The sequence below is a fragment of the Mya arenaria genome, chromosome 5 (assembly GCF_026914265.1).
Source record: "Mya arenaria isolate MELC-2E11 chromosome 5, ASM2691426v1".
NCBI classification, from domain to species: domain Eukaryota; kingdom Metazoa; phylum Mollusca; class Bivalvia; order Myida; family Myidae; genus Mya; species Mya arenaria.
The window spans coordinates 80,538,269-80,561,888 of NC_069126.1; the positions used below are offsets into that span (position 1 = coordinate 80,538,269).

At 33.9% G+C, this 23,620-nt stretch overlaps 1 protein-coding gene across 4 annotated transcripts in view; it reads left to right on the plus strand.

Moving 5' to 3' along the window:
• Nucleotides 1–22,648, plus strand: part of LOC128233441 (homeobox protein php-3-like) — a 74,952-nt gene extending 52,304 nt beyond the window's left edge. For 3 of the 4 annotated variants that reach the window (XM_052947123.1, XM_052947121.1, XM_052947122.1), the window contains exons 2-3: nt 10,121–10,634; nt 21,047–22,648. In XM_052947123.1, the coding sequence (XP_052803083.1) occupies nt 10,136–10,634; nt 21,047–21,399 (852 nt within the window). In that variant the 5' untranslated portion in view covers nt 10,121–10,135 and the 3' untranslated portion in view covers nt 21,400–22,648. Of the gene's footprint in view, nt 1–3,914; nt 4,072–10,120; nt 10,635–21,046 lie in introns of those variants that run through there. The other variant, XM_052947120.1, reaches the window with a different exon arrangement.
• Nucleotides 22,649–23,620: the final 972 nt, after the last annotated feature.

The window sequence follows — 23,620 nt, forward strand, 5'->3', positions numbered from 1 at the left end:
GTGCATCATATTGATGCAACGCTTCAGAAACTTGCATTCGTAATAATATTTGGTAGTTTTATTAAAGTGGTAAAAATATTAATAACTAAGTATACATTTGAATTATTTGAAAGACTTGCGATTTAAAAAATGGACCAATTTGCAGTTAACACCGTTTTGCTTTTCATGAACTGCCCCTTCAGCCCCCCTCCCCCCAAAAAACAACAACAAACAACAACAACAAAAAAAACCAGAATTACTCTACAAATGTTGAAAAACTTAAAGTTTTAAAAACGGACCAATTTGCAGTTAAATGCTGTTATTTCCATTCAATGGGAAACGAATGGTTTCGTCGCAGTGAAATAGTGCTGAATAAAAACTCTAGCGAGGTACCAGAATATTTGATATATCTTTCATGATCTTCAAAACAATAATATAACTTTTATTGTATTCTTTATTTTAATGTAATTCGTTTTTTGTAGAATAAAAACAATCATAACGTTCACATGCGTAACGGATTACGTTTTACTACGGTATTTCAGATGTACACATTCTTTTGATAGATTGACTTTAAATCTTATAAATTTATCATAACCAATTAACCCCAATTATCATGTAAAAATTTGACATAATTGCAATTGGAACCCAAATAATGTTGTATCTAAACAGTTTTACAAGGGCCACTCTTCAAAACAATACATGGCCAATTAGATCAGATTTTGTCCACACATTGTCCGAAAGTCCGATATATAGACAGTCAATGACAAACGAAGCCCCAGGAAAAGTTGAATATCTGCGACCACATTGTATTGTAGTAGTAAAAAAGCAATAAAAATCAAATAAGTCAACAGTTCATCTTATCTATTTTTAGATCTTATCTGCTCCAAAGCATTGTTACTCTATTATCAGGAATCGTCATCGGACATATATCACTGTAAAATGACGGATAAACAATGCGGTAACGTAATGTGCACTCGCACGTAACGGAGACTACATCTTAGAAACCTGTCCAAAATGCAAGAAAATTGGATAATTGGGTTTAAGACAGCGACTTTAATTGCTATCAATGAGTTAAATGCCCATTATTGATTCATTACATGAAGATTGCACGAAATGATATCACATGTACTTGCCAGACACACGAGTTAGGCCAAACTAAACATTAATTATGTTCTGGTTACATTTGGATTCATATATGTATTCCAGATTGTCGGAATTAAGACCATATTCTCATAAAAAAAGGCCTTTTATTGAAAGATGCTTTTATGAATTTGAATATATTTCCTTCCTTTATCCAAAAACCTGGATATTTCATATACACAGATTTGCAACATAAATATGAACAGCTTAATGCATATAATATAAGTATCCTTTGATCGTTTAATACTGTTTTACTACTGTGTTCGTTGTTTTGTAATCATTCACATTATTATAATTATTGAATGTTTACTTTGGGTGAATTATTCGTCTCACGTTTTATTCCATTCAAACAGAACATTTCAAAAAGACTCCATACATATTTTGGTATCAAAGTGACCTCCTTATAAGTATATACTGTAAGTGAGTGGTTAGATTTCTCACGATATAAAAAGAAGATTATATAAGAAGTTTATATTTAAATTAACTCTAAATAATTACTTCATGGATTTGCAAAACAGCGGCCAAGCGTTCATACAGCATAAACGCACGAAAAACAAGAATAACTCGTGAAATGAGCCCTTAACCCAATCCATATTTGCTTGTCCTTTCTTCCCCTTAAATACCTGCCTTCCGGGCCGATGTCGGTTGTCGTGGGTCCTAATTGAGATACATTTTGTCAATAGCTGGTATAGTACATGTCAATACCCGATGATGGATCGGGCTCCCTATTAGAATGAACCCATTTTGTTGTCTTAATTTTTGGTTAGGTTCCATTAGTATCTGGTTAGTAAATAGGGGTCTAATAATGATGACGGTGTTAAAGTTAGATACATATAAAGATCAAGGTGTTGCGTTGACTAAATGTGGTAATAGGTAAAGAAATTATAGTGTCTGTGCCTAAAATGTAGGGGGGTGGGGAGGAGGAGGGGGAATGGGGAGGGGGAGGGGGAGGGTGGTATCTCCATTTAAAGCACGGCGCGAACCTGTATTAATTTCTTTGAAATGGTTTATACCGCCTTCATCTCTTGCTGCTGGTGCTGCTGGTGCTGCTGATGATTATTATTATTATGATGTCATTGCTGCTGTTGTTCTTGTTTAAACGCATGTGTAACAGTACCCTTCATTGTCCTTAATACGCACCAGTTATGCAAAATTATTGGTGCTGCTGCAACTGCTACTGCTGCTTCTGCTGCTGATGATGATGATGATTATGAAGATGATGCTAGTGCTGCTGTTGTTTTTGTTAAACGCATGCGTAACAGCACCCTTCAATGTCCTTCATATGCACCAGTTATGCAAAATTATTGGTGGTTCTGCTGATGATGATTATGATGATGATGTCAGTGCTGCTGTTGTTCTTGTTAAACGCAAATGTAACAGCACCCTTCATTGTCCATTATTATGCACTAGTTATGCAAAATTAACAAGTCAATTAATTTCATTGTCTAAGTGTCTTTGAAGCTTGATAAAATGTATCATATTAATTCTGATTCAATTATTTACATGACAATAAACATAGCAGAAAACGTCCTTTATTTTTCTCGATATCAATCATAAATAAACGAACGATGTATAAACAACGAGTGAAATTTATATTTGTTTTATTTTACAAGTGATGATAAAATAAAAATAAAGCCAATGTCATATGTGATTTTGATGTATAAATTATGGCTACTTTATTAATCGCTTTTCGCCTCTCTTTCTGTGAAATTTATGATGTATGGACGTATGTTCGTTTGATTTTAGTATCTAGTTAAATGAGTCTTAATAATATGTATTTTTCAATGAGGCATTTTTCATCATTTTTTTATTAAATATTTAAAAAAAGAGATTAACTTATGTACTTGAATCTGCTATATTCTGCTATTTGCGCGATATTTTTCTGTCATAAACAGTCTGCACGTGTAATAAAATGCATTTTCTTTTGTTCTCACGAAAAGCATAAACTATAATTAGCTTTAATTAGAAAGTCAAGAAAGACAATGGGTCTTTGAAAAAAAAGCTTTAATCATTTGAAGGTGTAGCTGCGTTTTACAGCCAAATTATAAATTGCTTATTTTTTCACTCTAAAGTTCTAAGTATTTCTAGGACTTTGAATCATCGAAGAGTCACGCATTTATTATTTTCATTTTCTGCATTTATGTGATTAAATTTTTATTTGCGAGAACGTATTTGAAGCTGTACGATAAATCTTAAATACATTTGCTGCCTCGTAATAAAACAAGGAACGCAGGACCACCAACATTTCAATCGACTTTGTAGAAATAAGCCTGGAAAATTGGCTAATATATTATTATCATATATCATCAAAATCCAACCCAAAATCAGTGTAACACATAATAAAATAACCCTTGAAATATGGAAGGGAGCTCAAAGTTTTGTCTGAAGTGTGTTTCATACTTTCTTTGCGCCGTTTCTACAATGTATTGGATTCCTCTAATCCCGAGCGCGCCATTGGCTGTTTATACTTGCTTATAAATATTCATAAAAATAGTTCCGAATCGTGAAACCCAATACGTTACAAGGAGAATGTAAACAAAGAGTTTAAAACTCGTTTTTTGCCTATGTTTTGAATTAAACTTAACTGAAAACTTACATATTTATTAACGTTAGGATATAATGCATATTTTGAGTCGAGGATATCTGAAAATATTTCTTAATCAACGATTCATTGAACACATCGCGTTCAGCCGATAGCAACTTCGATAGGCTGAGCTTTTACCTGATTGGCCCGCGCTTGTCACGTGACGAGCTACTTGGTTGCGCCCCTTTATGTGACGTCGTTTTTATTGCAGTCGGGTCATATTCATTTTACTACAGTCGACATTCGTGTTGCATAGACTATTTCTATGTTTCTAATAAAATTCAAAGGATATACTACAAAGTGTTAAACCGAACAAGAAAACTCTCATCGGATCTTAGCTTCAATTCATGGCGTTATTTATGTTTTACGTAAGTACTATTCATTGTTGTTTTTTCAACCACAATGGTAAATATTACCGCTAATGGTTTTATTTCTTATCAAATGCATAAATTTCTAATAAAATATTGATGCAACTATAAACTATTATTTCTCGTCGGCAATTTCTTCTTGCGGACTCGCGCTGGAAAAGATATGAAATTTAAACTGATTATCCGAAAATAAAAGAAATTTAATGTGTATTTTACTGTTCTCGGTTGTTTTACAAGGATGTAAGCGGCCCGATATATTATTGCCTGATGCGACTATTAAACCGGTTTTAAATGCGCCTTAATCGCTCTGTTTTATGAATGAGTAACTATGAATTTTGCCATCCAAATGTTGATTTTATTACATATGAATGGTGTTTTTAGTCGCATATAGTAATATTGTCTGCATTAAAATTTGTTCATTTTATGGTGATGGCCGATGTTAAGTGTTGGCGTTTATGGGATTATTATATTTTAGTACTTTTATTTAAAGCAATCCAAATATGATAATTCCAAAACTTAATATGGATTTGATATGGGGATGTTGCGTGTAAGGTTATGTTTTTTATGCATTTTTATTAACAAAAATACTTTGCAAAAAGTATGCATTGAACTTGACTTTAATAATCAAACTGTAAAGAAAATAAACTAACCGAGTTCTCATATAATTATGTGGTATGGAGGAAATAATTGAAATGGCTGAGGGTCATTTTAGAAAATGGCATTTTTTTCATTTTTCTTTATATTCCATTTATAATCTAATAATATTAGAAGGTGACTCAGTCAAATATATTTCAATGGTGTTTTATATCATGTTTAGTAAAACCATTTTTGTTTAGATTAAATACATTCGTTGATGATACCCCACGAAAAGAAACAAAATAATTTAATAAGTTTGCTCTGGACAAACTGTATTTGGATATATTTTTAAAACTTATTTGGTTTCATTAATAAACTCTTTTTGTAAAAAAGATGAACGCGCTTAATAACATGGCTAATTATGGTACTACTATAGTATGATTAGTTGTGTTATTTTGAGATAAAAGCGCTTCATAACATGGCTATTTATGGTATTACTATATTATGATTGGTTATGCTATTTTGACACGGGAATGGTATTATATAGCACAACCTGATAATGAAAACGCAGATATAAAATATGATTATTATTTTTGTTCCGATTACAGATGGTACCGCCATGTCATATTCAGTCAAAAGCTTAAATGCAACCAATAATTTTGCCTAATTTTGATTTTAACAGTCGTAGCAATTTTGATTTTAATATCACATTTTATTATCTTTATGCCATTATTAACATCACATTTATGATTGCCACAAATTTGACATGATTTAGAGAAAACCATATCCATTTGTTCATGCTAAAGTGATCTTGATTTTTATTCGTTATTTATGACAACAGTGTATGTTTCCGCTACACCTTAGATTTAGGGCAACAGTTTTCATAACCATTTTATATTTTTTTCTCTGCATTCATATTTATGTAACATACACTGACAGATGATATACAATTATATTGACCATTAAAAGAAAATCAAAGAATTTCTTAGCTTTGATCACAAAACGTGTGCAAGTAGAACCGTCGAATGTCGTAAAATGATTCGAATTGTCGTAAACTGAGGTAGCATTGTCGTAAAATCGAGCCCGCGCAAAAGAACGCTCCAGATTTATTTTGAAGATAGACCCTTGGTACCCGTGCTGTCTTGAACCGTATTTTGACCATAAAATAACAATAAAACGCTCTTATATGCGAAAATATGAACAGCTTTGGTCTGGCAAAATGTTAAGTGTGTACAGGTCGCAGGAATGTGTAATAAAAAAAATGAAAGTAACAACAGATGTTTTCTCATTTGACCATTTATATTTTTTCAATAAAAAGCACTGAACTTGTACCAAATATAAGAGACTTTTTAACAACACATTTGCAAACAAGCAGATAATGACTTTTAAAATATTTTGCAAAATCATTTTCTTAAGACTTTCCTGATCATTTTGACAAAGTCACTGAGCACTTGCAAGTATGAAACTTAAACACTAGTTTACTAAAGAACTGATACAAAAACAATATCATATAACACACAGTTTTACACATGGACACTTCTGAAATACATTCATCATTTCATACATAAGATATTAAGGTCCGCGGTGAAAGTATACTTCAGTACATATTGAAATTCTATAGCTTAACATGCATATCAATACATGCTTATATTATGACTAGGGTTCAGCTATTTGGAAGTTAAAACAAGCTTAGAAAAAATAAACAGGTAGGAAAATAAGCAACGTCATTAAAGGGGTTCGCTCACAGATTTTATGTTGGCAAAGGTTTTATTTCATTCTTTGTTGAAATTGAGTTAGTAGTTACTTACTGTTATGAATAAACATCAAACAGCCCCTAGCGGCTACTCATTTGAACATAATTGTGTAAATCTAAGCCTAAAATAGTTCAATTTTCGATAGCTTTGCTAACGCTTTTTGGAAATAAAAAGCATATTCTGTCCAATGTGTAAAATACAGTTTGAGCTCGAAACTTACTATGATGTGTAATCATTGAAAGAAGTTTTATTTCTTTACACTTCCCAATAAAATTATTAATTTCGATTTCTGCCGGACTCTTTAAGAGTCTCTTTAAAAAGGTTCTTGGCAATAATTTCTTCTAGATTTGATAGCATAGCAACCCTGAAATTACATATTTATGCAGATATTACTCGTTCTCAGACATATTAATGAAGTACTACTAATCTTGAATTGTGAAGACGCATTCTCTTTCATCAGCGGTTTGATAATGATATATCTGTTGTACGCACAGCATCATCTCTCTGGTGCACGTGAATGTAAAGACGTGAAACGGTTACTAGGATGTTTGTAGAGATGAGTTTTCAAAGAAGAAAAACAAACACAACAACACAAAAAATATAGAGACACGTTATAAGACGGGGGTGTTTTGTATTTGAAAATGGTAAACATAGCAAGTAAATCCGGGTAATCCCCGCCGCAAATGCATATACGCATGTAAGAAAAACACTTATAAGCATTATATATGCTACTCATGTCAGATGCCATGTTTTGTTCCCATACTGTGTTTGTATGACGATGAGCTCGTTATGTAAGTTCTGTTCTGTTCTGTTTTAAACTCAGAATCCAGTACATCACAAAGACTGATACGGTGAACAATTTATGATCCCCGTACATATATAAACCATGGACAAAAATTCCTACCGATACATGTTGAAGCTATTCCCGACCTGGGAGGTTCACGTATATTATGGGGGAAATGGGTGTTTTCTGTGGCTGATATGCTTAAGAAGAAACCATTGGCGCATTTTTGCCTCCATGGAGCGCAGATTGATGTATCATTTAAAGATGTAACAGTGTCTATTACAGAGTTTTTTATTTGAAGAAAATATCAGAATTCGACAATTTGTAAAATTGGCAAAATTAGGGACAAAAGAAGTATATATTGCGAAACTTCAAATTATTCTGATGCACATTTTAAATTTAAAACTTAATTTTTAAGAACGCGCACAGTCTTGACATTAAAGATGAAAATAACTGCTATTTTAAGTGTACAATTTCTAGCATTTATACGCATGATTCGTTTGGTTAAGCGCCTCCATATACTTGTTGATTTAGAGTTTATAATAGAAGGTGCACCGCGCCCATTGACTGCATTATGGCTTGACCAAACCCTGTGTCCCATCCCTACTTAGAATGATTTTAAATGCCGAAGGGGCATGAGTTATAAGTGACTGAAATTCTTATGCCTAAGATTAATTTTGAAATCTTACTAATAGCTCCGGAGCACTGGAGAAAATTAAATCCAAAATCTGGCCCTCTCAATTAACTTATCATATTGTTGTTGTTTTTGTTTTAATTCCTCTGACCATGTTTACAGTGCTGTTTATAATTACATGCCAGAATTATCATTTTTTGAAGGACTATAGAAAGTGAGAATTATTATATTACAAACACTTCCAAATACTGCAGTTCAGAAATACTGTATTAATACTTTGTCTTCAATGAACCCTGCACTCCGGTGCAAACTAATTCTGACCCGAAAGGGGGTTATTTCTATTCATAAAATGTATTTTAATGTATCAATTTATTATTGTTTAAAAACTGAGCAACTTACGCGGTGCAAATCTGCGATGTCGTAAAATTAAATGTGATATGTGCATTAATGGCGAACTTTGCGACTTCTGGTTGCACTTGGCGGTAATTTATGTATCTGTGATGTGAAATTCAACACGATAATGTAGCCAAGATTTGACGTAATTTAGAATTTTGTCCGAGTGGCGTGTTTTCTGCATTTCACATTATCGTTGTTAAAAATCCCATTCATTAACTGTATATTTTAATTTTTAGGCAATGCATTTTAAGGATAGTTTTCTTCACTTGAAATGAATATCATTTTATGTTTACAAACAAAGTAGCATGGATGATTCGCGCTTTCGATGATTGTATTTGCTTTCGCTTAAACCATCTGTATCATTGTACAAGATATCCCACAAATGATGTGATTTTAATTGAGCATGCACAAAGGATGGTTAAATGTTTTACTGGCATGCTTTACCACGGTTAAATGTTTACTCCATTCGTCATAATGGGTTGTACTCTTCCAATGGTTTAATCATTCTGATGATGACGGTTAAGCTGGTGCAGTTGTTTAAGGATGTTGTTGTTGCTAATGGTGATAAGTGGAACAACCACCGATTTTAAAAAACAACAAATAATAATAATAATGAAAATAATAATAATAATGAAAATAATAATAATAATAATAATAATAAAAATAATAATAATAATTATAAATATAAATAATAATGATGATAATAATAATAATAAAATAATAATAATAAAAGAAAGAGTAATAATAATTATAATAAAAATAATAATATTAATAATAATAATAAAATAATAATAATCCTAATCCCCATAATCATCGTCATCATCATCATCAAAAAACTTCAGCAGCAGCAACAGCCGCAGCAACATCTCATCGTATTATATCTTAAACATATTCATCACCAGTCTTCACAGCAGTATAAACAGCTCGAAAGAATGACAGAAGCTAGACAAAGTATAACTTTCAAAGCTTCCTGCTCAATTGTGTCGTGCGAACGTGTTTTCTGCATATATCACCTGTCTACTTATCACGTATTATTGCAACAGTAAATCTTATAATTATGCTCAAACTTAGAATATCTGGAAATTCGAATAAACAATGTTAAAACCATACGAATACATCAATTTTGCGGGTTTTGTGTTCATGTAATTTATCATTTTAATACCCAAGGTTTACTACGTAAACTGCGTAAACAAATCAGTGGACTATTTGCAATGCTCAAAATAATTGATCGCTATAATTATCATATTAAATTGTGTATCAATGTGTTTATTAATTGCAATTTAATTGTTTCAATTTAACGGATAAAAACAAATGATAACTGTCATAAAGCTTGAAGAATTGGTTTATTCAACTGAAGTAAACATGCTTTGAATCTAGTTTGTATTCATATGCTATTTTATTCAAACATATATTTGCATAACCCGGAAATATGGAATGTTTTTGAATCGTTTTTAGCAAACGCACGTTAGCCTGAAGTGCCTATTACAATGAATTTGACAATAAGTTTCATAGGTGCGAGATATTTGTTGAAACTGTAATGCACACTTAATACCGCGGTCGTAATAATTAAATTATTCTTTTCATTTTCTAACTGCAATACATGTGGTTCGCTTTTGTGTATTTTCAATAAAGATATTCATTTTATTACCTGATTGATGAATAAATTAGTTAAGGTTTTCCTTATTTATTTACTCGAGTTTGAAGATAATCGAATATGCAACAGGCTGAAGTCTTTGTTTTGGGGTATGGAAACCAGTATTTGTGTCCCTTCATTTAGCGACAAAGAGAATGTTTGCCTGGTGGGCCTCTTGGGTGAGGAGCGGTCACCGGCTTTACCACTCCCATGTATAAGCATTCATGTATATGTCACTACAAGTATTATACCTATTGTTCTCTTGTTTGCAGTGGTTATGGTAAGCTATGGACAGTCCCGCTAACAACATTCTAGCCCACTCCGGACTGTCACTCTACCCCAACCCCATCAGCTCCAGCGTATCGGGGCTACTTCCGGCATCACCTACACAAGACTCCAGCCCGCGCCTCGCCGGAAACAGTTGGAACTCCCCCTACGCCGGTGACAGTGCGTCCGCCCTCGCCGTGCACAACTCGTGCTCCATGGCGTCCTACGGGAATCTGCCCATCGGGGCGAGTTTTGGTATGAACAGTAAGGCCGCCGCCTATGGCTCATTCGGCGGAAGTTCAGCGGACAATCTATACTGTCGCCAAATGGTGCATAATCCATTGAACGCGATGTCAATGCCGCGTAATTATCCTTCAATATACGGGGACAATCTCATGTACCAAAGTCATACCGGATATGCAAACAGTGGCTACTTCCCCGACATGACCCCGGGGATCCCACCCTTCGCCGGCCGGGATTTGGACTGCCGACAACCACCGACAGACTCAAACGATGGAGGTAAGTCATCAATGCAATACTCTAAACAAAAACATGAAGCTAATACTAGTATGCCTTATTGCATATACATGTACTTCTGACTATTGAAACATCAGTCTCTTTTTCATATGCGTATACTTTATATGCCCTGTTTGGTGTCCGTGCAGTAATGATTAATACGTTTAAGATGTTAAATCAACAAAATTAGAATAACAATTTTCTTAGGGTTACTTTGACCACAGTCAGGCTACATTCGATGAAGGTCGTTAAGGTCGATAAGGGCGCCATACTCTTAACGGAAGTATACTTTTGGTCAGTTCATTTCGGACGCTTGTCGCGAGTGGACGGCTTATGCCATGGGCCCTTAGGGATGACAACCAATTAGGGCAAGTTAAGCAACAATTATTTCAAAATTTCAACACGCCATGATACACTTGTAAAATAAGACCATCTTGACATGCCTATTAGTACGCTATGTTTACACTGATTTGAAAAGTCAGACAAATTAGTAACGAAAAATTTAAAAGGAGGGTCTTACCGTTAAAGGGACTTGTTCATAGTTTGTAAAATGCACTGTTGATATTAAGATACTGACGGCTGTCTAAACTGGACGAAAATATAACAATCACACACAAAAATACAATAATGTTTTGATGTTAACTAAAGACAACATCAAACAAATTGGCTTCAATTTGTGATTTATGTGACGAATATTAGAATCAATGTTTGTGCTACGGCCTTAGTTGTCTCCACCATTTAAAATACCACAGAGAAACGCTTTTCATTTGACCATCTGGACACTAGATAGAATAATATCCGTGCTCGGAGCGCAACGTGCCCAAATGACCGTGTAATTAGCCATTGCACGTGCGCACACTTGTCATGATACGCAGAATCTAAATAAACGCGCAGCACCGCTGAATAAACGTGCGGCCACGTGCTTTGGACTAATGGACAAACTTGATTTACCATTTCGCAGAAATGTACAATAATTTATCCATTCCCGACGTATATCGTTTGCTGTTTCGTTTATGTTCGAAAACTCATTATTGTTGTTGATTATTAGAAAGACATTTCGAGCTAGTTCATTCGTATAGTTTCTTTTCTTCGAGCGGAACTACGCTGATCGCAATTTCAGCAAAATCATTATAAATGTAGCTTATTGTGATTTTTTTGAAAGAGTATCACTAATTCCTTTCTTTATAGTTGTACTGGCTTTGAATATGAAAGCATAAGTTATGTGCATAGAATTTATTTCGGCATTAGAAGTGCAGGATTTTTTGTCAGCATTCAAAACAAAGTATATAAGAGAAAATTATTTAAATTTGGGAACACTAGTTGTCATGAAAGCGGTTGTTTCATATTATATCAAACATTTAAAATGATTTAAGAACTCTTCATTATTTCCGGGCACATTTTAAAGAATGAAATTCCTTATGAATGAATTTTAATGAGAAAGCAAAATATGCATGTTCAACTTTTGTTTCCCATATATCTTGTATAATTTTGCATGCATGTATTAAGCAATACTTATTTATTATAAATAAGTTATTTGTAAATCGGTGTCATTATCCTTCCTTATTGCACCATAAGAAATGGTGAGCAGACGACCGCACTTTCATTATCATTTTACAAATACTTAAAACAAAAACTCATTATTTATATAGGAACTGTCAACATGTCATTGGGGACGAATCTCACTCATTTTCTCTCACCTTTGTATGATAATTACCTCATGTAGAAATTAGCGGCTTCTTTGATGTTCGCCAAGACGGTATGAGTTATTTTGACCAGGGTGAAGTATTCTCCGTCCAAACTGTGTTGCTCGTGAAATAAATAACTCGACCTGTCCGGAAAATAAATGCACCTCATTTTCTTATAAATTACAACTGTATTTAACGCTAACGATAATGCGTTGACCGCACAACGATAGGAATTCTGCCTGGTTAACAGGTCTCGTCACAGGAGCAATATGTTTTTGAACACTAAGACGCATTTATGTTTAATACCATCAAATTCATTTTCATCAGTTCTTCAATAAAATTATATTTTTAACTCAAGTCAGTAAGGTAAAGAATTTTAGCCTTCTGCTTTTAACGTTCAGCGCTTATTGACGTTGGTGCTTGTAAACCTAAAATACAAACACAACAACAACAACAACCATGACAACAACAGCCACTACAACAACAACAAAAACAACAACAAAAACAACAACAAAAACAACAACTATGACATAAACAGCCACTACAACAGCAACAAGAACAACAACAACAGCCACGACAACAGCAACAGCAGCCACGACGACAACAGCAACAACAACAGCAACATTGACAACAACGAAATCAACAACAAAAAACAACAACCATGACAACAACAGCCACTACAACAGCAACAACAACAGCCACGACAACAGCAACAACAGCCACGACGACAACAGCAACATCAACAGCAACATTAACAACAACGAAATCAACAACAAAAAACACAACAACAACAGCAACTTAACATTAGGTATCAATCCAGCGGCTAACAAATGATAAATTGTCGCTAACTTCTCAGTAAATTCACCTCATTAAAATGATAACAGTACATCGTCACAAATGTTTTCGATCTAAGTCTTAGCGGTACTGATTTGTATAGAAAACGGCCAATTAACGTCAAAAAATGATTTATACCTTATGCAAATACATTATCTAGTATATGCTAATAAACCATTGTTTCTCCACCATGAGGTGTCCATACTTGATAAAACCTGCAAATATATGACTGTACACTGTGATCTTTCTTAATTTATGATAAAATATGTCATTTACTTGACAAAAACTGCTCATATTTTAAACAAAAAATCGGTAAACGTGTATGCTTTGCTTGCATTGTCCTTTTCCTCCGAAAATGATAGGCATGTTCAGGTGTACAGTTGGAATATATTATCAGAAGTTACTTGTGTTTATGAAGGATAATACAAATGTTTGCATTTTAGTCAAATTTAATTAAATAATTAACAAGTAATAACAACAGCAGCAGCAGTAGCAGCACCACCAGCGCCATATCCTTCAACACAGAGTAGAACTAGTGGTAAAAACAACACATATTACAACAGCAACATAAACAGCTTAATCGTTTGAAGTACACAAAACAACAACAACAACACATATTACAACTGCAGCATAAATAACTTAATCGTTTGGAGTACACAGAGCAACAATAACAACACATATTACAACAGCAGCATAAATACCTGCTGACGGAGCACTGCTGATGTAATCGTTTGGAAGACCAAAAATAAACACCAGCTAATACTAGTTGACTCTAACCTTTCACTAACTTTTTCACAGCATTGAGTTACATCAGAATAGCTCATAATCTAAAACCATTCCGACCAATTAAAAATCGATGAAATTAATTACGCCACAAGAATATTCAAGCTATATCTCGTTAAAATCATGTATGATAAAGTTGAAATCTTTCTCACTTACGCAGAAAACGAAGGATAATTGTTTTCTGTAGGTTTGCGAAATCCCACATGGCTAAAATAAAGTTTATCATTGTCTAAAAAGCAATTTAGAACTGATCCCGCGTTACCAGAAATATCAATTTTCAAATTTCTTGAAATTCGATCTAGCATTTAATTCGAATTCCTTATTAGAGATTAAAATGCCTTTTTGCTCCTGCGCATATTTAATGCAAAATATAATGATTTTAGTGAGATAGCGAAGTAATTTATTATCGCTGATGTTAATTTAGTAAATTGATGCAATGAAAGGTCTGTCAGTAATATTAGTAAACAATCCCTGTCCAGTTCTTTAAACGGGATTTACGATTTTCTTAATTTAACCTTAGATTCTTTTAAATGCAATTTCTGTCCTTTTTTCCTCGCGTTGAAATTAGAAATGTGCATTTTTTACGATTTATTGTAAAATTACCGAAATTTATTGGATTAGCTGGGGAATTAAACTTATTAACCTTGTAAATTGGTTATAAAAGACAAGAAGGAACTGAAAATGTAATTTATTTAATCTTATTCATCATATTATACAGAAAATTAAGTTAAAAACAGTCAACTTACTGAAAACTTAACCCTGTTTGCTGTACAAAATGATACATTTTGGGTTAAGAAAAAAACCCAGATTATTGCCAATATTCCGAAGCATGGAGTGCGAACTTATTAAACCTTGGTGCATACGCCGTAATTACAAAATTTATTAAGCGAATTGCTGCAAAACCTTCTCGACATTATTCAAATAAATGGTAAAAGTCGTTGTTTAATTAGCGTTAGGGCATGTGCGTCAATTGTTGTTTGAACGAGTTTTTGTTTTATCGGGTCTAAGGTGATCCTCATATAGATTTACAACATTATGACAAATTTATTGCTCTAATGTCATAAATAAAGGCCATAGACTGCAAAATAAATATTTGCAATAAAACTTTCTCCACCAGACTTGTGGGCAATTCAACGAAGATTTTGTCAACTTTGGTCTCATTCCCAGGATATGATCTTCGGTAGTTTCCGTGATGTTCCGGTAATTTCCGTATGGCTTCATCAATTTACTTGAAATTCCGTAATTCCATTCGATTATTATTATAACAGTGGGGAACCGAATGAAAAAATATCAGAAAATTTTTCCGTAAAATTATTAAAATAAACATTGAAGTAGTTTATGACTAGGTTATTCTTTTAAACAATTAACCATAAACAAAACATTTCATATAAAACAAATGGTTCAAAACATCTGGAGAAGTTCATCCATTCATAAATAACCACCGGCCGTAAAATCGATTTTTTTGCTCGCTCATTTCTTAGCTTGAAGTATGTTAATTGTACGTTAATATTTCTCTAACACTAAGGTCGAGTCATTCCAATTGTGTTTATGATTGTATATCATTGTTGTAATTGCATAAAACCGAATGGTTTGATAAACGGAGAATAAATTCGTTGCCGATCACATCTGTAATACTAGGATAGATCCCATAAATAATATAAAACATTTCCTGACTGCGAATGGCAAATTGTTTTACTAGATATCGTTTCAATGCCTGGCAATTGTCAAACAAGCAAATGTGCTTGTAGCTGGTCCGCAAACACGCATTTCTGGATGTTTCAATAGATTTTTCCGACAGAAAACAATGGTTATTCAAACGAATGTGCACACATTGACTTTTTGTACGCTATTTTGAACACGAACATCAAACGCTAATGTCATGAGGTTTAAATAAAGCAATTCTACAAAAATACATGTCAAACTTCGCTTGTTTCCGTCAATTCTCGGAAGCGTTGTTGTTTTCGTCGACTCTGCAACTATTTTTGTAATACATGCATCATCTTTTGCATGCAAGTTTTGAAATTTTCGTGTATATAAGTGAGTATATAAAGAGAAACAATATATTCTTAAAATAATTAAACAACATAATTTTAATGAGAAAAATCGAACTCTCCAAAACAAACCAAGAAAAGAAATTCCGCTTAAAATCCATAAAAGACAAATAAACGATAAAATAAGAGGAGAAAATAAAGCTGTCGTCAAAAACAATCGAGACACAGAATTAAGACATCGCTGCCACAGGACCTATCCGACCTCTGTTATAACTATTTTCCGCCTCAGTGCCCCCTTTCAATCTTCTCGGGGACGGGGAATGGAGAGGGGGGGGGTGGTGCTTGATGCTCCACGGAGGTCCGCCATTTTCGGGCGACAGGCGCGTTTAGTCGACTCCAAGATGGCGCGATGCTAAGCACAATAATGATTTCACCACTCGAGGTGTTATGTGAAGTCAATGGAACTCGTTCTGAAGAATTCTCCGCAATTCACCCAATGCGATCTCCGTCGCTCGACTATTCTGACTGTTATGGATCTGAATGAAGATTTATGGACATTTTTTTCTGTTTTGCCACACATGTTGTGAATACTCCTCATTTTTTTGCTAGATCTTTATCATTTGGAAAAGAAGGTTTACTACATAAAACGTTTTAGATGATTTTTTTTTTAAAAAGCGCCTACCCCACCGTCACTACCAACACAGCCACGGCCAACACCACAGCTACGGCCAACACCACAGCCACGGCAACCAACGCCACCTCAACTTCCACCACCACCACAACCATCATCATCATCATCATCATCATCATCATCATCATCATCATCATCACCACCACCACCACCACCACCACCACCACCACAATCACCATCACCACCAACACCACCACCACCACCACCATCACCACCACCAACACCACCACCATCACCACCACCATCATCATCATCATCATCATTCATCATCATCATCATCATCATCATCATCATCATTCCATTTTCTCATTGTAATGTGAAAGAGGAGGTAGAACAAATATGTCTGGGAGCATCTATGAGAAACTCTGTAAATTATTGTTATATACGAAATTGCGTTAGATAATGGAAGTTGTCGAAATATTGATGTTCTGGAACTCAGCGAATTCCTTGTAATCTGCAGAACTCTCGGAAAGCCATTTACATTTTTCTGAGACTTAGTCGAGACAGGGCGATTATTATCGTAGTTTTTTGGCTTCAGGGTGCTAGTTGGTATTATCCATGATAATAAAAACAAAATGTTCAAATAAATAATACACACCATTGTTGACAATTACGTTAAAGCTTAATGCAAAATCTTCAAGGGAGGTTATAGATTATATTTGAGAGGAGTTATCGGTAAAAAAATAGTTTTTATTTCATAGAGCTTTTGGGGTGATTTCAAAATTTAGATTTTATTAATTAGAAAAGCTTTGTTTCTTTTTTCATACAATTGGTATGCGTTATACGTATATACCTGGATATAATTTAAAGCTATCATCAACGCTGACAATTATTTTCAACAGACGTCAATGCTACTATTACAGCACTTGTTCGTGGCAAGCTATAGCTGTAAATCTTTACACTAAAGTACCAGCTTGCAAGAGAGAAATTGAACATGATTAAGAGGTTCGATTTTTTCTAGAAATGTATCATTCTTAGCCGACGCAAATAACATAAGATGCAAAACAGCGTCCGAAATATGAATAGAACGCGTCAGAAATGGTCATTACAATGAATTATGTCCGATATGGCTTTTGTCCAGTGTTTCGATCCAGGCTGACCCAAACAAAATCTAGGTTCTGACTTGTGTGTCCAAGAATTTCTGAATGATAATTGTTTCTGTAGCTCATTTTTGTCATCTGACCTTGGGGATAAGGCTTACTTATAAAAGCTTTTGTTGGTACCGTAAGTTTTAATGTGTTTTATAAATCAGTTCCACAGCTCTTGGAAAGCTAATTGTAATACATCTCAATGGTTAAAGTGCCGTGTCTATGTCGACGAACTAAGGAATCGTTAAACCTGCATTATTGCCATAGCAACCATAGTATTTCTATTTCATAATATTAGATTACATCGTCAACATATTTTCATACAATATAATTTGTTTCATATATAACACTCACTCGCTAATGACACACTAAACAATGCTTAATGCTTGAATACACATTAAAGCCAGGGTTCCTCACTGAATAAACTTTTCTGTCTGGTCAACAGTTTTCTATGGGACCTGAGTATTTGTATTTGCCCCAGTTTACGGCCATTTATCTAATAATATCCATTTTATTGTTATTATATGACCTAAACTCTACTCTCTTAAGTATAAGACCGATATAAAACGTCTGGAATCGTTATCAAGTGAAGTATTCTATTATGTTGAGAGTGAATTTTTCGATTTGGATTTGGTCGGCGACAACTGAGTGTCAAAATACAGTTTAATTCGAAATTCAAAGGTTTTAAAAGTGTGAGATCAGATTGAAAAACATTACAAACAAATGCATAAAGTTAACATAGAGAATGAAAAGTCAGACAAACGAAATAAATAAATAATAAAATAATAAATAAATAAATAAATAAATAAATAAATAAATAAATAAATAAATAAATAAATAAATAAATAATAAATAAATAAATAAATAAATAAATAAATAAATAAATAAATAAATAAATTTCGTTTCTCACAATATTAATCAACAATTTGAATATTTTTATCTTTCCTTTAAGTCCCAAACATCAAACATTTATCAATCAAAACTAAAAGGCGTAATTCATATTCAAACCAACCTGTATAAGCATAAACATATTATTATAATGCATAAGAACACACGCGAAACCGCAGTTTTGGCGGTCGGAACATAGAATTACATTTAGTGAAGGTACTTTTTCACTTTATTTTCAAACGATAAATTTCCTCTGACTTTGTTAACTACAACCTCGGGTGACATTCGGCCCGGGTTCATTCCCACCTTCAAACCAGATCAAAGCGATTCTCATGACGCACATATTTTTCAGATTAAGTATTTTTTTATTTATGGCCTTTTCGGACAATGAATGAAAGCGAAACGTAAGACACCAACGTCGAATTTGTAAAAAAACTTCAACCGCAAATAATAATAACTTCTATGCATGCATTTGGAATAATTTAGCAAGCCAGTCTCGTTTCAATCAATTATACAATGTATTAGTCAATCATTTGATCAACCAATCAATCAGTTAATTATTCAAATTTAATTCAATTAAAACAATCAAAAGGTAAATAAAATAATCAGTGCATCAGACAATCATTTGATCGATTAGTCAATCAATTAATTATTTAATCATTAATTCAATAAAACATAATCAGGAAAAACTAGTTTTGATATAAACATTCATAACGTTTTTCTTCAGTTTTACGTAGACGAAATACCTTTCTCTTTTCAAAAAAACAAAACAAAAATGTTTCAAATGTCCCTTCGCCCTTTTCATATCTTTTGTCTGTATGTATTCTTGAATGAGCTCACAACATGAGCACAAAACATCGAATCACCGAAAAGATCTGAGGGAAAAAATCCTGGGACATCAAGTACGAACCACTGTGACATCTCCCGACCAGCTTTGATGGTGGTGGGCATAAGTTGTTAGGTTTAATTTGACAAAACGGGCCGTACTCTTGTTTGTTGCCAGGGGTCAAGTTTTATTACGGCATATTGATGTATTTTGTTGAACAGCGCATGTATAGAACGTGGGATATGATATGGGAACGGTTGATATCCACTATACAAGCCTCTTTGCTTTCTTTTCGTTGATAACTTCCAAGCATACGATCTGTGCAATATAGTCAAACCTAACTTACTTTGGCTCCAATTTTGAAAGACAATCGCTTGTTCATAAAAATAATTCAAGCTCATGTTCTCAGTAAGCATAGCTAGCTTTTGTCAAATTGTTGAGCCATACATGCTATACCTTATAAATGCAAGCTTCTCTCAAATTATTCTTGAACATAGCTCTTTCCTTTTTATAGTATTCAAGGTACCGTATCAAATATAATGCTATACATGCTATACTTTATAAATACTAGCTTCTCTCAAATTATTCTTGAACATAGCTCTTTCCTTTTTATAGTATCCAAGGTACCGTATCAAATATAATTCTTATTCTTATCCTTAGACATGCACTGGAGATTCCACTCCGTCTATTGGCCAGTTATTTTAACTGTCCAATCAAAACACTCAGATTCAAATTTTAAAATTAAGCTCAATCTAACTTGATTATTGACTACGGTCCCAATAACCTTGCATCAAAAAGGTTTGGCAACCACAAACATCAAAGAAGGGATATTAACATGCCTTTCAATACACCATTCAGTATTGATATATGTGAGAAAACAGAAGTCGTGACACATTTTGCGATCACTACATGTAAAATTATGACGTTATTACGTAACGAGTTTGTTTTCGATGACAGCCGAAGTGCTCCGAAGTTTGTCTGTACGTCTATTCTACAAACGACGTCGATTTATCAATACAGTCTCGGGTCGATTGTCAATAAGTCCTGTTAATCATTTATCGATTAGTGTCCCATAGACGGTGTGACGTAATTAACGTAAATATTTATTTTACGTTTCGACGTTGTTTGAAGTAACGTTTATAATCAGACGTTGATGAATTGGTACATTCGATGAATTTGAAATAACCAAGACATGAAGACTGACCAATATTTGTTTATTGCAGACAAATATATTTAGAAAAAAATATGAATAAATGCATTTGATATCGTTGCTATCGACTAATTGATCAAGGTTCACCCTTCGCCGTTTATGTGGTCAACGTTTCCTCCATTCAAAACGCAAATCTCCATTCAACGCCATGATCTTATTTAGGTGTAAAATTGTTACAAGTTAAAATATTTGAATGAAATATTCAAATGTTTTAGTATGACTCGATTAGTTCGTTACCTTTTTTACTAAACGTGTTGTCTATCAATTCGTACATATTTTGTTTTATCATAAAACGAAATATTCGTCCTAGGAAATACCTTAAACTGTTTGATTGTATAATGCATGCAATACAATGTATGACTTGTGCTCTTGCACAATTATAAGCAAATTGATAACACATTTTCCTTTTCTCATTTCAGAATCGAAGGGGAGAAAGAAACGAAAGCCATACACCAGATATCAAACCATGGTTTTAGAAAACGAGTTTTTGAACAGTTCATGTATAACCAGACAAAAACGCTGGGAAATCTCGTGTAAATTGCAACTTACAGAACGTCAAGTTAAAGTTTGGTTTCAAAATAGACGCATGAAACGGAAGAAGCTGAATGAGCGAGCTAAAAATAGAATCCGCGAGGAAACAGACATTAAGGATGTGCCCCAACTACCGCAGCAGGCCCATAGTCAACATCCGCAACATTCTGCGCTCTCTGCGCATACGCATGCGCATGCGCACTCACATTCTGCGCTTGTGCAGCAGCACTTACAAGCCTGATGATTGGTTAACTATTTATAGATTGAAATTTCCTTCGTGGGCCGTTTCAAAACACTGTTTTGTCGGTTATATGTTAAAGGTCGGTTTCCTAGCAAGGACTAGTCACAGAGCTTTTACGGAGCAGACGATCTTTGGACGGAAGCGGTGCTAATGGCGGCGACTTTAGTTATTAAGTAAAATAGTGTTACATATTAACAATTACTTGAAGACTGTATAATATCAAGGTGGTATGTAACCTATATTGGCTGTATAATGACCGTAATAGAAACATAAGCTTACACGTGCACGTAAATGTGACATGTAATTGACATGTTAGGAAACGTTTTGAAATTGCCAGTAGCGGAGATCTCGTGCTGTCACGTGCAATCACGTGAATTGCACCGACTTTGATGCAACTTTGCTCACATAACTAGAGCATAATGTCCCAAGGGTTCTTTATCTGGCTTGGCCCAGATGCCCTTACAATTTATCATAATTTACGCGATGTTGTTTAATTCCATAGGTTATTTAATATTGTGTATATATTTTCAATGTGACGTCATATTGTGCATTTGTGATGAAATATTTAATACGTGAAAAAGTGCTAATGTGGACATGTTTGGTATGCTTATATCTAGCTTTTGTCTTGAAATGTTTTGTATCCATTTCTCAGCATACCCAAAATTGTCTTGCCAGGAAAAATTGACGCCATGTATGAACTTGATGAATATTGTTGCAATAGTAACCAAAAACACTCTCTAAGACAAATTGTTTTAGCTCTTTATAGATTTTGAATTATCTTGATATTGTTTTGAATTTACAATGGAAATTATTTTTCATTTATAGTTTTTTAAACAAAATAAAGTCATGTTCTTTCACACTAAGAGTACAAATGCTAGAACTACCTATTCAGTTTTTTCCTCATATCAAGAGTAATTCATCAATTTGTCACATCGGCGTTTCCTCCAAATTGTTTAAGTTCAAAACCTTAAATTATATATCCTTGTAACGTATGAATATGTATAATGCATAGATTTAATCTTCATTAAAATAAATTGTATATTTAGAATAGAGAAGTGACCGTCATGCTGTATGTGTGACGCGCTTTTTTTACCAAACAGTATACATTATGATCTGAATGCTATTTGTTTGACTGTTTTACCTCGACGCGTTGTTTGTTTGTTGGTGTAATATGAAGATATTTTGTATTGTTCAAAACATAGATCATCATTGATGTCATTGTTCCAAATAAACAAAATAGATTTGCAAAGTGTTGTTTGCTCGTCTGTTGATCAAAGAAAACAAATTAGATATATTGAGAGCCTTGGTGTCCACTGTAACGACGCATAACAGCATCGCCGCATAAACGAAATCGACCACGTTTATGCGGTGATTTTCAACGCATAAACAGGACTTTCTTATGCGGCAAAAAGGCACACTTTCGCCGCATAAAAACAACAACAATTAAAACACAAACTAGTACAATAGTAGTTGATAAAGATTTATCAAGATCGGACTTAGTTTTTTCTGTCCACTTAACCAAGCTTTGAACTAGACTGATATAGGGTCATTCATGCGGCGATGCTGCTATGCGGCGTTACAGTCCAATTCTACAGCGGTTTCGTCGTCGTCACACAAAAACTGTACTGTTGACCATAATGATATTTAAAGTTAATCACAATTACAATGATATCATCGTTAACACAGTAAACTTTGGTGCACTTGGTGCGTTATTGCTAAAAAAATCAATTGATGACACTATTGGGCCGAGTGTTCACAACGTCGTTAAAGGTAACAACGTTGTTAACGTCATCGTTGTTAACTTAAAAATAATCTGTACTGCTCTTGAAGTTTAATGGATTCACTTGTGATATGCAGTATTTCTCACAAGATTTGAGACAACTGTTTTAGCTGTACTGGATGTATCTAAATAAATTAGCAAATTTTCAAAAAGTTCACCATAAAAAGTTAACAACTATTTCGTTAATCACGTTGTTAACTTTAACAAAGTTTTGAACAATCGGCCCTATGGTGTACTAGTTAATACTATAAAAATATTATAGATGTAGCAACGCTGCGCTTTCACAGATTGACCGTTGTGACAACTTTCTTTTTGTCTTGGAATGAGCCAAATGTCTAGAAACCAGTGAAAGAAGACTGCTGTCAAAAGATCAGATCGCAGTGTTACATCATTACGTTCGAAAATCGATATTTTTTAGTTAAACGCGGTATAAACGCTTAA